This window comes from Scardinius erythrophthalmus, assembly GCF_964197995.2.
Source record: "Scardinius erythrophthalmus genome assembly, chromosome: 2".
NCBI lineage: Eukaryota > Metazoa > Chordata > Actinopteri > Cypriniformes > Leuciscidae > Scardinius > Scardinius erythrophthalmus.
The window spans coordinates 11351883-11365800 of NC_138222.1; the positions used below are offsets into that span (position 1 = coordinate 11351883).

General features: G+C 36.7%; 1 protein-coding gene across 1 annotated transcript; it reads right to left on the bottom strand.

The window, feature by feature from the left end:
* Nucleotides 1–584: 584 nt before the first annotated feature.
* Nucleotides 585–13549, bottom strand: LOC308704780 (mucin-2-like; the record flags this gene model as incomplete). The annotated part of the gene is made up of 27 exons (XM_081389349.1): nt 585–694; nt 830–903; nt 2746–2817; nt 3211–3358; nt 3863–3991; nt 4102–4258; nt 4364–4600; nt 4796–4975; nt 5065–5169; nt 5249–5387; nt 5470–5621; nt 6043–6143; nt 6661–6954; nt 7169–7295; nt 7381–7475; nt 7574–7738; nt 7934–8074; nt 9077–9146; nt 10083–10221; nt 10610–10727; nt 11163–11288; nt 11645–11693; nt 12127–12233; nt 12354–12444; nt 12876–12990; nt 13165–13426; nt 13516–13549. The coding sequence occupies 27 exons, from the start codon at nt 13547–13549 to the stop codon at nt 585–587; spliced, it is 3537 nt and encodes a 1178-aa protein (XP_081245475.1).
* Between the last annotated feature and the right edge of the window lie 369 nt (nt 13550–13918).

Genomic DNA, 13918 nt, shown 5'->3' on the forward strand with positions numbered 1-13918 from the left:
CCACCTTTGGCGGCCTGGTGGTGGACAAAAGTGTCGGAGATGTGGTCAATTCGTTCTCAGTTACAGTCTCAGTTGTTGTTACTTCTCCAGTTGTTTGAGTAGCTGTAGATGATTTTGAAGTTGTGAAGACACTGCTTGGAGATGATGTTTCTGTTGGAGGCTGGACAGTGGTGCTTCCCTCCTCGACAAGAACAGTGGTGGATGAAATGGCTGGTGTGGTTGTTGAAAGAGTTGTTTCAGCTTTGACTGGTTTTGTTGTTGAAGAAAGACCCTGAGTGCTAACCTCATACCCAGTGGATGATTCAATACTCACTGTTGTTGACACAAGTGTAGTGACTGGCACTGCAGTTGTCTTTGTTAGTGTTGTTGGTTGCGTAGATGTAACGACTGGTAGTGAAGTTTGTGTCACTGGGAGAGATGTGCTTGTGGATGTCGACGTTTCAGATGATGTAGCTGTTAACTCTTCTAAAGTGGTCGTGGCTGTAGTTGTTGGTAGGCTTGCTTGACCAGTTGTTACTACCTTTGGCGGCCTGGTGGTGGACAAAGGTGTCGAAGATGTGGTCAATTCGTTCTCAGTTACAGTCTCAGTTGTTGTTACTTCTCCAGTTGTTTGAGTAGCTGTAGATGATTTTGAAGTTGTGTAGACACTGCTTGGAGATGATGTTCCTGTAGGTGGCTGGACAGTGGTGCTTCCCTCCTCGACAAGAACAGAGGTGGATGAAATGGCTGGTGTGGTTGTTGAAAGAGTTGTTTCAGCTTTGACTGGTTTTGTTGTTGAAGAAAGACCCTGAGTGCTAACCTCATACCCAGTGGACGATTCAACACTCACGGTTGTTGACACAAGTGTAGTGACTGGCACTGCAGTTGTCTTTGTTAGCGTTGTTGGTTGCGTGGATGTAACAACTGGTAGTGGAGTTTGTGTCACTGGGAGAGGTGTGCTTGTGGATGTCGACGTTTCAGATGATGTAGCTGTTAACTCTTCTAAAGTGGTCGTGGCTGTAGTTGTTGGTAGGCTTGCTTGACCAGTTGTTACTACCTTTGGCGGCCTGGTGGTGGACAAAGGTGTCGGAGATGTGGTCAATTCGTTCTCAGTTACAGTCTCAGTTGTTGTTACTTCTCCAGTTGTTTGAGTAGCTGTAGATGATTTTGAAGTTGTGTAGACACTGCTTGGAGATGATGTTCCTGTTGGAGGCTGGACAGTGGTGCTTCCCTCCTCGACAAGAACAGTGGTGGATGAAATGCCTTGTGTGGTTGTTGAAAGAGTTGTTTCAGCTTTGACTGGTTTTGTTGTTGAAGAAAGACCCTGAGTGCTAACCTCATACCCAGTGGACGATTCAACACTCACTGTTGTTGACACAAGTGTAGTGACTGGCACTGCAGTTGTCTTTGTTAGCGTTGTTGGTTGCGTGGATGTAACAACTGGTAGTGAAGTTTGTGTCACTGGGAGAGATGTGCTTGTGGATGTCGACGTTTCATATGATGTAGCTGTTAACTCTTCTAAAGTGGTCGTGGCTGTAGTTGTTGGTAGGCTTGCTTGACCAGTTGTTACTACCTTTGGCGGCCTGGTGGTGGACAAAAGTGTCGGAGATGTGGTCAATTCGTTCTCAGTTACAGTCTCAGTTGTTGTTACTTCTGCAGTTGTTTGAGTAGCTGTAGATGATTTTGAAGTTGTGTAGACACTGCTTGGAGATGATGTTCCTGTAGGTGGCTGGACAGTGGTGCTTCCCTCTTCGACAAGGACAGTGGTGGTTGAGATGGCTGGTGTGGTGGTTGAAAGAGTTGTTTCAGCTTTGACTGGTTTTGTTGTTGAAGAAAGGCCCTGAGTGCTAACCTCATATCCAGTGGATGATTCAGCACTCACTGTTGTAGACACAAGTGCCGTGACTGGCACAGCAGTTGTCTTTGTTAGCGTTGTTGGTTGTATGGAAGTAACAACTGGTAGTGAGGTTTGTGTAATTGGGAGGGATGTGCTTGTTGATGTTGATGTTTTAGATAACGTGGTAAATTCATACTTTGTGGTGTGATCTCCAGTCGTCTGAAGTGTGGACACAGATTGTGATTCTGTGGAAAGTGTTGTCGACACTTTACCAGTGACTGTTGGAAGTATTTTTGTAATGGGTGCAATTGAGGTTTTTGATGTTACTGTACTTTGTGTCTCTATGGAACTTTCAGTGTCAGTTGTTTTCTTTGCTGTCGTTGATGAGGACAGTGTTGATGTTTGATCTGATGATGTTGAAGGCTTTGAAGTTACATACACCAGTTGTTCAGTTGAATGTTTAATTTCCGCAGTAGAAGCAGTTAAAATAACTATAGTTGTTGGTCCGCTTGTCAATTGTTCTGGCTTGTTGGATGTAGTTAAAACCTCATAAGTTGTGGTTGTTTCTTTTTCAGTTTCCGGTGAAGTGTATTCTGTGGTCATCAAGTAAATAAGTTATTAAATGTAAGATGAATGTAAAATAAGCATTTCAATAAGAAAAATCTTAAAGTAATTAAGAATAAGAGCAAATTAATAATTTTGTGTTGTAAAATGCATGCTCAGTGTTTGAATAATATGAAAATATTTTTCAGTTCCATTGTCTGGAGAAGTTGTGATCATTTGTAATTAAATGAAAATAATCAATGTTTACTACTACAAGTCCTTCCAGTATAACTAATGCTTAATAAGCTTTGATTTCCAATGAATGAACCCTATATATACAAGCAATATATATGAAAAAGCTGTCTATTACAGAAATAACAAGGTACCTGGGGTGCTGAAGACAAAAACTGTTGTCGGGGTTGGTGTTAATTTCTGTGTTGTGGTCTGGGGGGATGTGACTGTTGGGACAGCAGTCGTTTCACAAGGTATCAAAGTCCTCTCAATAGTTCCATTGACTGAACATCTGCCTGTGATACATCCTCCCAGTCCATCCGTTGTATGATAAATTATATCTCCAAAGTAGTACTCTACATTGTTGTATTGGCATGTACATGCTGTAAATGAAGAAAAAGTATGAAAAAAAGAATTTAATGAAAGTAGACTTTCAACTAAACTAAACTAATCTTCAAAACTAAACTATAACTGAAATGGCAAAAATCTTACCATTTACATCAAACTCACAGACAACACCAAATGATGAACAATAACTGCATGAAAAAAACACAAATAGAATATTTAAAAACTATTAATGACCTATATGGAACTTGAGTACGAGTAGAAAATACGCATACCATGACTGACAGTTTTCTGTGGTTGGCACCTGCTGGCCAATTTCATAATGTAACATTTCAACAAAGCAGCCACAATCTTCTTGTGTCACACATTTCATGTTATCCTCATCAAAAACAGGCTGCTCAGGAGGGCATTTAGGATAGCATCCTAAAAAAGGTTCAAAGGGAAAAATATAAATCAGATTAAAACAAACAAAGCATGTGATGTGCAATGTGGCAATGTGAAGTTCAATTTAAGAATAGATTTCAGTGAATAAATTGTTGTGACAAATGTTTTGAAGACAAATATAAACTATAATATAAACTAACTATTCTATAAACTTGTCCAGTTTAGGGGACATAGCCTATTATGATTTTTTATGATTCTGAACCTAGGTGATATTTGAATGAAACATTTGCATGAATACTTGACAAAAATCACTTTGAATTTTTTTAAGCTGAAGCAAAATCCCCCCGAAATTATCTCTAGGGTTTCTACGGTAGTAAACATACACTAATTATTATGCATTATTTAAAAATATGTATTTAATAGAATACAAAATAAGTGTGATGTGACAAAATAATTTCAAAGTGTCTTCAAAATACAAGTATTTATAGCTGTTTTCTCAATAACATGCAAATGATATAACTGGTTGTAATTATGAGTTCTCACCTTCAAGCGCTGGTATCTGACTAGAGCAGTTTCCAGAAGGGTTTCTGCATGTCTGCATACAAGGAGCTCCACAAGGTTTGTAATGCCACTCACATTCACCAGGGGGGTTGTAATAATCACAGAACAATGCTGCAATGAAAAGGCAAACCTTAAACTTATTTTAGGCTTTTGTGGTGTACTGTTTTTAGTCATTCTTTACAGCATATCTGATGACAATGCGATAGTTATCAGTGACTCACGGCATATTTTAGGTGTTCTCCAGGCAACACAGGCTCCAGCTTCGTTACAGGCTTGTGCATAGGCTGTTACAGCAGTGCAAAAACATTCATAATCTCCACCACTATCACAGGCACATGCGTCTCTCACACAAGCATCATAAAAAGGAGAGGGGTCCACCTTTAAAGCAATATTCATAACAATGTGGCTGGTAAATGCGATCGATTTTTCAAACATAATAACATGGATATTCGAGTTCCCTTAATAGCAGTTTGTTGTAAGTACCTGTGAGTGACAGGTTGAGAAGGCATTGCTAGTAATGATGCTGCACTGCCTCTGTGCCCAGGCCTCTCTATACGGATTATGGACACAAGGTTCTTGGATGAGAGTTGCGTCTGGACAACTAGAGAGCTTCCAGCTGTTTACAAAATCCAGGGCTTCGACAGCAATTGCTTGACTGCGTGTAGTGAAGTCATTGTTTGCGTTCCCATCGTAGTTTCCACATAGACCACACACGCGCCCCTGTCAATATGAATAGAACACTGTTATTATAAACGTATTATATATGTATATATATATATATATATATATATATATATATATATATATATATATATATATATATATATATATATATATATATATATATATATATAAAAAATATTTAATAAATAGACTTGACAAAGATTGAGGTGATAGTCCTGCCACATTACTCACACTAAACTCTGGATTCAGTTTGATGTGTATTGTTGTTTTTCTGTCCCAAATGAGCATCAGACCATTACTGGCCTCAATCACCAAGTAAAGCCCCATGGTGCGCATCTGGTAGGGAATCTCCTCTCCTGCATCTCTGTGAACAACTTGGTAGGATCCATCTGTCAATCTAAGCTCATTGCTCTGAAATATAAATGACAAATACAATGTTCATTCTGTACTAATTTAAGGTTTTATATGCCTGCTTTGGTAAATGCAGAGAGTTAACTCACTCCAAGAAAAATCTTGATAGCCTTGGAACAAGTGGTGCCAGTGGATCCGCAGGGGATATTTTCAGTAATGACTCTAAAAGTGCCACTGGTGCTATTGCAGAAGTCCTGGGCATAACATGAAAATTTAGATTTAGATTAAGTTATAAAGAGCTTCAGGCCTCATAAGAAAGTATAAGGTTAATACCTGAACAAGGCTGTATTCACAGTTTCCACTAAAGACGTATCTTTTCTCATCAAAGGTTCTATAATGACCATCTCCATAGATGCTGCATGTCCCACTGCACTGGTTTGTGGTACATATCCATCGTCTATTCTTACAAGCACTACAAAAAGTAATGTAAGTGCATTATAAACAATAGTATCTAAAATATAAAAAATAATTAAAAATCTCACAGTTGTATTTACCATGTATTGCAATCAGTCTTAATGCTTTCCCCAGGTTGGTAGGCAACTCCATTATGTATGCAAGGACAGAGGTCTTCAGCAATGCAGCCACCGTTCCCATCTGACACCAGACCAGATGGGCACACACAGCCAGACACACACTCTGTGCTGATCTGCAGTAACACATTTGCAATATTTCACAACAAATTATTACTGCAGAAAGGAATAATTCATCCTTATATTACAATGTATTGGTTATTTACTTATCCCAATGCCATTCTAAACCCATATGATGTTATTTTCTCAGTGGAACACAAAAGGATAGAGTTCATAAAGTATCTTCACACCTCTTTTCTGTACAGTCTGTCTCATTTTCCATTCTGTATATTAGATCTGGTACTACTTTTGTGGTGCAATTCTGGTGTTTTATTATCCCTATTGGAGCTCTACTTTTGCAGAAGTACAGTGCACTATGACCATGTCATGTCACTTAAATTTCTTGTTTTGTGTCAAACAGAAACAGAAAAAACTAGCATACTGGTTTAGAATAACATAAGCATGACCTACACCTTAATAAGAATTCAAGTAACTCACACAGGCCATGTCTAATGTTTTGCAGCTCTTCTGACACTCTGATCCCTTGGAACCAGGGCTAGCGCTGGAGCAGTTGAAAAACATCATTGGCTCTTTGCATTCTAAAAGTAAAGATTCAAAGAATTGATTAAGACATTGTATTCACTTAAAGGTATAAGTGTAGCTGATGTCACTCACACAAACAGATACACACCTTTCCCATTTGATCCACCAGAGCAGCTCAGTTTCCCTTGTTCGCAAATACTGAAATTTAAATATTAAGTTAAATATTATTAAATCACATTTGGGACAGTAATCTACAACAGGGTTTTTCAAACTGAAGTCCATGGACCCCCAACATCCCCTTGGTTAAGATTATTAAACAATTTAAGAGAAAAAAAAGACTTGTAAAAAGATAGTGAAATGCCCTATACAAATTTAGTTTGGCCTGAATACAATGATGATACTAAAATCAATTCTTTATTTTTCTCAAAATTGTAACCAAATATTATTAGAATTGTGTATCTACAGGTGGTTAGATTTTCATGAATGCCTGAGGATTTTTTTTTGGGGGGGGGGGGGGGGGGGGGGTCCTTGACATCCTTGACAACTTTGAAAAACCCTGTATGCAAAATATACCCTGTTCAACAGAAATGTAACCAACTCCATGTCCATACCATGATCCTCCATCTTTGGAGATGGAGATCCCAGCAGGAATAATTTTGCCTGAATCAAAGCATGAGCAGCTGGCAGATGCAACACAGTCACCATTCTCGTTCATGTATGTTCCTTCTGCACAGCCACAGCCATCTACTGGCACAAAGTCAACGGCGCAGGTGGTGTCTGATTGGCTGAGGGATCGGCAAGTGCGGTCACAGCTGGTCATTTGATAGGAGTAGACCGTGGTGGCGAGGCAAGTTAGGGTGTACTTTTCTGAGAAGAAGGAGAGGATATTTATTTGAGTTTAACCACAATCCACTTAATGAACATATGTGAGCAAAATCTTTTATTTGAACTCCCATTTCACATATTGTTTTTAATCAGCATGACTTCTTAAGGAAAATCCCAAAACATCTTGTCAAGCTATCAAATATCAATATCAAAATATCAAATATTCTCAAGCCTTTCTGAGAAGAAAGCTACTCACTGCAGGCAAAATCTCTCCAGCCATCAAGAGCAATCCCTCTTGCAGCACATGCATGTACGTATGAAGACAATGCAGCACACATACAGTCCTCACTGTTCTCACAGTTGCAGCTGTCATATATACAGTTCTAAAAAGTATGGAAAAGTTAGATTCAGCTTGAAAATAAATATTACAATTATATTGTATAATATATTATTATAGATTTCACTTACTGCTTTGTAGACTTCAGGGCTGATTTCAGAGTGGCAGGGGGCAAACACTGATGAAGGATCTGACAGCAGGGAGCACCAGTGCTGTGCATATTTTTCTGTGTGTTTTTAGAAAAACGATCAGTTCTAGATGACATTCCAGAGTTACAAACGCAGGTGTTGTGGAAATCACATGACAGGAAAAGTACATTCATACCATTTTCAGTGCTAAGACTGCAAGGATTCTCAAAGCTTCTTTCAACATCAAGGCAACTTGCTCTTGTTTTCCAGGTGTTGGCAAAGTCCAAAGCTGTTCCTTCCCTGAGTCCGCCAATGGTTGTAAAGTCATCAGCCTCAATGTTGTTGAAATTGCCACAAAGACCTATGGATTGATTCATTAACTAAATTAATCTAGGATATAAAATCAAATTAACTGAAGACATGTAAATATTCCCACAGAAAAAAAAAAAAAAATACAGAAAGCCTTCACATAAGGTAAAATAATGCTGCTTTTGTCCAGAGGATTGTACGAGGATTGTATGAGGGTTAACGCAAAGAGGTCTGTAAAAATAAATACCACATGTTTCTCCTTGGTACGCTGAATTGACTGTGATGTAAAGTTGCATTAATGGTACAAGCTGGATCTCCAGACGAAGCCCAATCAAATGGGCCTGAATGATAATGTAGAATGAGGAGGGCTTGAAAATGCTCACATCAGCTGAAAATCAAATAAAAATACAAATTTAGAATTACAGACATTGGTGTGTGTTTAATATAAGGCAAGACATCAAGTAGTAATCAAGTAGTTCTTTATATAACCATAGTCCACATAACCATATATATTTTCTATTCATGATCAGTCTTTCAAAACAAATATTCAATGCACGCCCACACCATTTCAAATCAGATCACTGTAAAGGCTCTTCTACATTCATCAAATTACCTTTCTCTGTTTATTAGTAACACTATGTAATTTTTTTTATATAAAATAAAAAACAAATAAAAATATCAATGTTGTTAATGAGAGTGTGCAAAATTTCACCTTTTTAACAGACCCAAAAAACGGCCCCCATACACTTATTGCACTATTTTAGGGGAAATCCACTTGTAGTGGAGTCCTAAACCACTGTGGATATCAAGTGCACTCATTCGATACACCTCGATAACAAGTGTATAACATGTACAGACTAGCCGCTAGCTAGAGAATACATGCCCTGTGAGCATCATGCCGAATTTGTCGGAGGTTTAGGTGCCCGGTCTCGCCATAAGATACTGACACGGCACTCATCATTGTCCTAATTCGCGCAAGAGTTTTTATTCATACAGTGAACTATATTATTGGAGTAAAGTGAAAACTGACTGAGGGTATAATAGTCGATTTCAGATAGCCTACAGCTGTTGTTTATTTGTTATGTCATAAATCCACGTAGTTCACCGGTGCCTCGAACCACATTCACGGCGCAAACAAGCAGAGCCGAAGCACAACCAAAGCAATCTCCTTCCGCAAGACACACGTTTTATTTATTTTTAACCGCTGGAGGGCCAAAAGTTACATAGTGTAGCTTTAATATCATTTAGCTACGTGATAGCAAAATTATGATAATACAAATTGATTCGGTATACTTTACTAATGTTTAATTTTATTTGTGTGCTAATTATTAATTAATGAATTTATTTATTTATTTACCCTCTACATTTTCTGTTGATTTGTCTACCCTACCTGTAAAAAGTGGAAGCTGGGCAATTATTCTGTTGACCTCAATATTTCCACTGGAATCCACTTTAAACACCTGTGTGCACAAATAATTTCTGTTCAGAAATGCTTTGGAAAGATATCCAGATTATTTATTTATATACAGTATATATTATATATACAGTGACACAAAACGTTTTTTCGTCCCCAATCTTTTTTAGTACTTACAGTATTTCCATTTGACAATGCCAAAGTTATTGCCTTCAAACAGGTTTCAGTGTCAGTCACACCACATTTCACCAGGTCTCCTTGAATTGTGAATTCTGTTCCTGTGCATTGCTTTCAAAAAGAAAGAAAAATGGACCAGTTAATTAATATAACCTAAAAAATGTGAAAATTAAATTACCAACCATTATAAATTACATTCACATTTATTTCCATATATGATTATCTTAAAAACGTCCATAGAACTAACATAGAGTTAATAATAAAACCAGAATCATTTTTAAGATAGGGTTTTGTTTGTGTGGGCTCACATTTTGTTTATCCTTTTTAAAGCCATAATATATTTCTCTAAAAAAAATCTATTTTTCCCAATTAATTTCTTAAACTACAGACATGCAAATGTAAATGTGTTCCACCATACATCAATTTGCACCATTTGGATCTTATCATGCATATCATGTCAATCATGCAATAGCCACAATTATCCCTAATATCAGCCTCATAACAGATTTTAATGGCTATCTTAAAGCTCTTCAGTTGTTAAGCAGAAACTCATAATTATCATTTTTAGTTGAAGAAAAAATACATTTTATCAATAAAATGAATTGTTAAAAATAAAATAACTATCATCAGGACATTTATTATCCGACAAGTTTTTTTTTATTTATTTTTTTATAATATGACAATGTTTAGCACAAAGCTTAGAAATCCATTGTTAATTTACTAGTAATTAGTACAAGAACAGCTCATACTGCATGTAATGTCTTCTAATGGTGTCTTATAAAGTTAATTGCCTTCAAGCACATACTTTGGATAGGACGTAAGTGCAGTCTCCATGAAAGGTGTAGGCTTTCCCATCATAAGTGGTAATATGGGATCCACCCTCTACTGAACATGCACGTGGACAATCCTTTTCGTTACAATTCCACTGTCCCTGTTCACAGGTACTAAATGGGAAATAATAATGTCAATGTAAACCTATACCTTTTAAAACACTCAGGCCTGGTTTCACAGGACTAGGCTTTAGTTCAATTAGGACATTTAGTATCTTTTTTTATCTTTTTTGTGCCTTTAAATTGTTTTTACTGGTGTGCATCCTGAGAAAAAACAATGGCATTGACATAATGTTAAGATATGTCAGTGCAAGTTGCTTTCAGTTAAAACAGCTCAAACATGCATTTCAGATTGGGACTATCTTAAGCCTTGTCTGTGAAACCAGGTCAAAATAGTACATAATAGGCTATAATATTAAAACATTAAATCTTCAACAGCTTATTTTTTTAAATATAATGGTTTTAGAAAATTGAGTGTGAATTTCAAACAACGGAGGCTTACCACTCTCGGCAGTTGCTTGTGTAATTCTCCCCAGAGGCAAATATTTTACCTCCAAGGATGCAGGAGCATTCACTGTGTGGAATACAGCCAGTCTTGTGTATATCATCGAAAATAGTGCCTTAAAGCAAGAGAAAAAGGAAAATTGGTTATGGCTTAGAAGACAGTCATAGGACTCACTTTCATTGAGAAAGAATGGACACGTTCAGAACACCAGTAAAAAAATAAAATAAAATGAACACTAATTTTAAAGCTAGCTGAGGTTAGGTGGATTTAGAAGACCATTTAAACTTTTCTAATCATGTCCAAGATTGTGTGTGTGTGTGTGTGTTTGTGTGTGTGTGTGTGTGTGTGTTCGTATAGCAAGTGCCACAAAAGTAAAAAAAAAAAAAAAAAAAAAAAAAAAAAATGGCTGTAGACCACTAGAGGATTACACAAAATAATACCAGATTAAAGACAAAAAGACATTAGATTATGAAGGTATCAGTGAAATGATTGTAGTCAGTTACTTTAGAAGATAGTGTCAATAAGGAAAATCATAATAAAAACACTATACCAGGAGGGCAGAAGCATCCATCAATGCAGTGGCGCTCACACACTTGTCCTCTTTCAGGGTTGGTACAGGTGTCAGTACAGGGATTTCCACACTCTTGGTATACCATGCTTTCTGGGCACGGATGTGCTGCAATATAGAAAAAAAGAGCATCGGTTATCAAAAAGAATACAAAACTACAAGAAGAGACTCTAGATCAGCGGCATAGAGAGGGTGTTTAAGCCACAGATCTTCTTTTGAAAACTCACACAATGGTAAGACAAACATTGACAAAGAACTAAAAGAATGGGCCATGCACGGCATAAACATGGCATACTTACGACAAAAATATTCTGATCTCCATTCTTCAGGCCTTCCACCTGCATGTACACACTGTCTAGAATATTCAGCGATAGTTTTGCATAGGCAGAAGGATCCAGAGGAGTCATTGCAGTGGCATAAGTCTTTCATGCAAACTTCGACAAATGAATCGATGGAAACCAGACCTCTGCAATCACTGAACACTGAACTGGAGAAGATATCACGGCAAAAATTCTGTGGAGAATGAGACAAAAAATAATCATAACAGGTACAATAATGATGAGTACCAATAATAATAATTCCAAATACTCCCCTGCTTGTGATATAAATTCATTCACATTCAAAAATTGATTGATTTACTAAAGACAAAATATATATATACAGTACCTGTGACTTGAACCCTGATTACATATAATATGAGATTTATAATGCTGAAAATGTTCAACAAGATGTGTTCTTCATTTATCAAGTCACTTTAAATAAATGCATCTGCATTTATTTTTTCAGAAGCATTAATTTTATGTAAGTAAAAAATGGTGGGTAAAGTGGGTGAACTTTAGGACCATTGTAATTATTACCACCCCAGTTTTAAGGGGAGTTAATGGCTTGTCATTTCTGTGTAGACAAAAGAGACGTCTAATGGAGAGTGGGCAATTTAATTTCTTACCTCATCTCCACAGGTTTCATCTAGAGATATTGTGTCTTCCTTACAGATTTCTGTTGGACCATCCATCTTCCAGAGGTTCCCATAATCAGAAACAGACAGGCTAGTTCCTAAAACAAGACATGCAATGATTCTTTATTGTCTCTGGACAATCATGTAAAACATGCAAGAAAATTATATATTTTTCTATAGACAGCATTGCAAAAATGAATAAATAAATGAACAAATACCATCACTGATGAATTCATTGTAAATCTGGATTCCATTGAAGTCACCACACAGTCCACATGTCTGGTTTTGATATTTTTCATCTAACTTGACCTGAAAATAGATTATTTTACACCTGTATTAGTTTCCTCCTCCTGTTGGTTGGTTAAAGGGATAGTTCACCCAAAAATGAAAATTCTGTTATCATTTATTCACCCTCAAGTTGTTCCAAACCTTAACATATTTTTGGATATTTTAATATTTTGAAGAATTTCGGTAACCAAACGAGGGGTTGATGGGCCCCATTGACTTCAATAGTATTTTTTTTTCAATACTATGGAATCAATGGGGCCCATCAACTGTTTGGCCCATATTCTTCAAAACATCTTCTTTTGTGTTCAGCAGAGGAAAGAAATGCATACAGATTTGGAACAACTTGAGGGAGAGTACATGATGACAGAATTTTCATGTTTGGGTGAACTAACCCTTTAATTAAGTAGGCTATTGGAGGCAGCTGGTTTGTTGCATAATGAAGATATCCTTACCATGAAAGAATCATCTTCATTCCACATGGCTACTAGCCCCAAAACAGCCTTGACTGCGATATAAGATGTCATCTTCTCGATGAAAACTTCAGAGTTGGTAAATGGAAGTGTCACTCTACAGATAAAGTGGTAACATTAGACACGACACTGTATTTTTTGTCTTTCCAACTCCCAAACCACCAAACAAAGTGAAGATTGACAGCAATGTGAGATGAAGTCAGAAGTCAACACAGTTTAAGTCAGATTATATGATCTGAAAAATCAAACAAACTTAATCAGAATGACTCACATTTGCCCATTTACACTGAGAGAGCCTTTAGTAAGCTCTATTGTTGTCCCCTGTAGTTTCATCATGATTTTGCTGATTGTTGGATCATTGTTCACCACCTGATGCCTCAACTGGATGTTAAAGTCTTCATAGCTGGTCGAACAGTGCGATGTAAAAATGTAGTTGCAGGAAGATGAAAGCTGGAAGTAGCTCCCATCATAGGTCTTGAAATGGTAGTTACCCCATGCACTACAAACCAGCTCATTGTGTTGTGAAGTCAGTCCTGGTAAATAAAAAATAAAAAAATAAATAATTTCTTTTAAAGTTGATTATGAAAAAACCTTTGAATTTCAATGATTTAGAGATTTTTACCTGAAACAAATTCTACTGTAGCAGTTGGTTGCATGTTCATTGTTGTGAAAAACGCTGGAGGAGTTTGAGAAATATTCATAAATGTTAAAACATAGGTAAGAATCATTTGTTTGAATGCTTTACAAAACGCCCAAATCTGACATTTTTCAGTTCCACTAAACATAATTTAATTATAGTAAACTGTCTTTATAATATCTCATAAATATTTGATAGTTATCTTCCCTTTTTAAAATAATTTCTGCCTTTAATGATGATATTTCTGAGTTAATTCATAAATCTGAACAAATTATTTCAAAATATTAGCATGACATTACATGTAACTGCATGCAATTATCTAATTATTGTATTACTACAATTCTACTAGAAAAAAATAATAATTTTACAATTAAAGTAAAATCCAGTA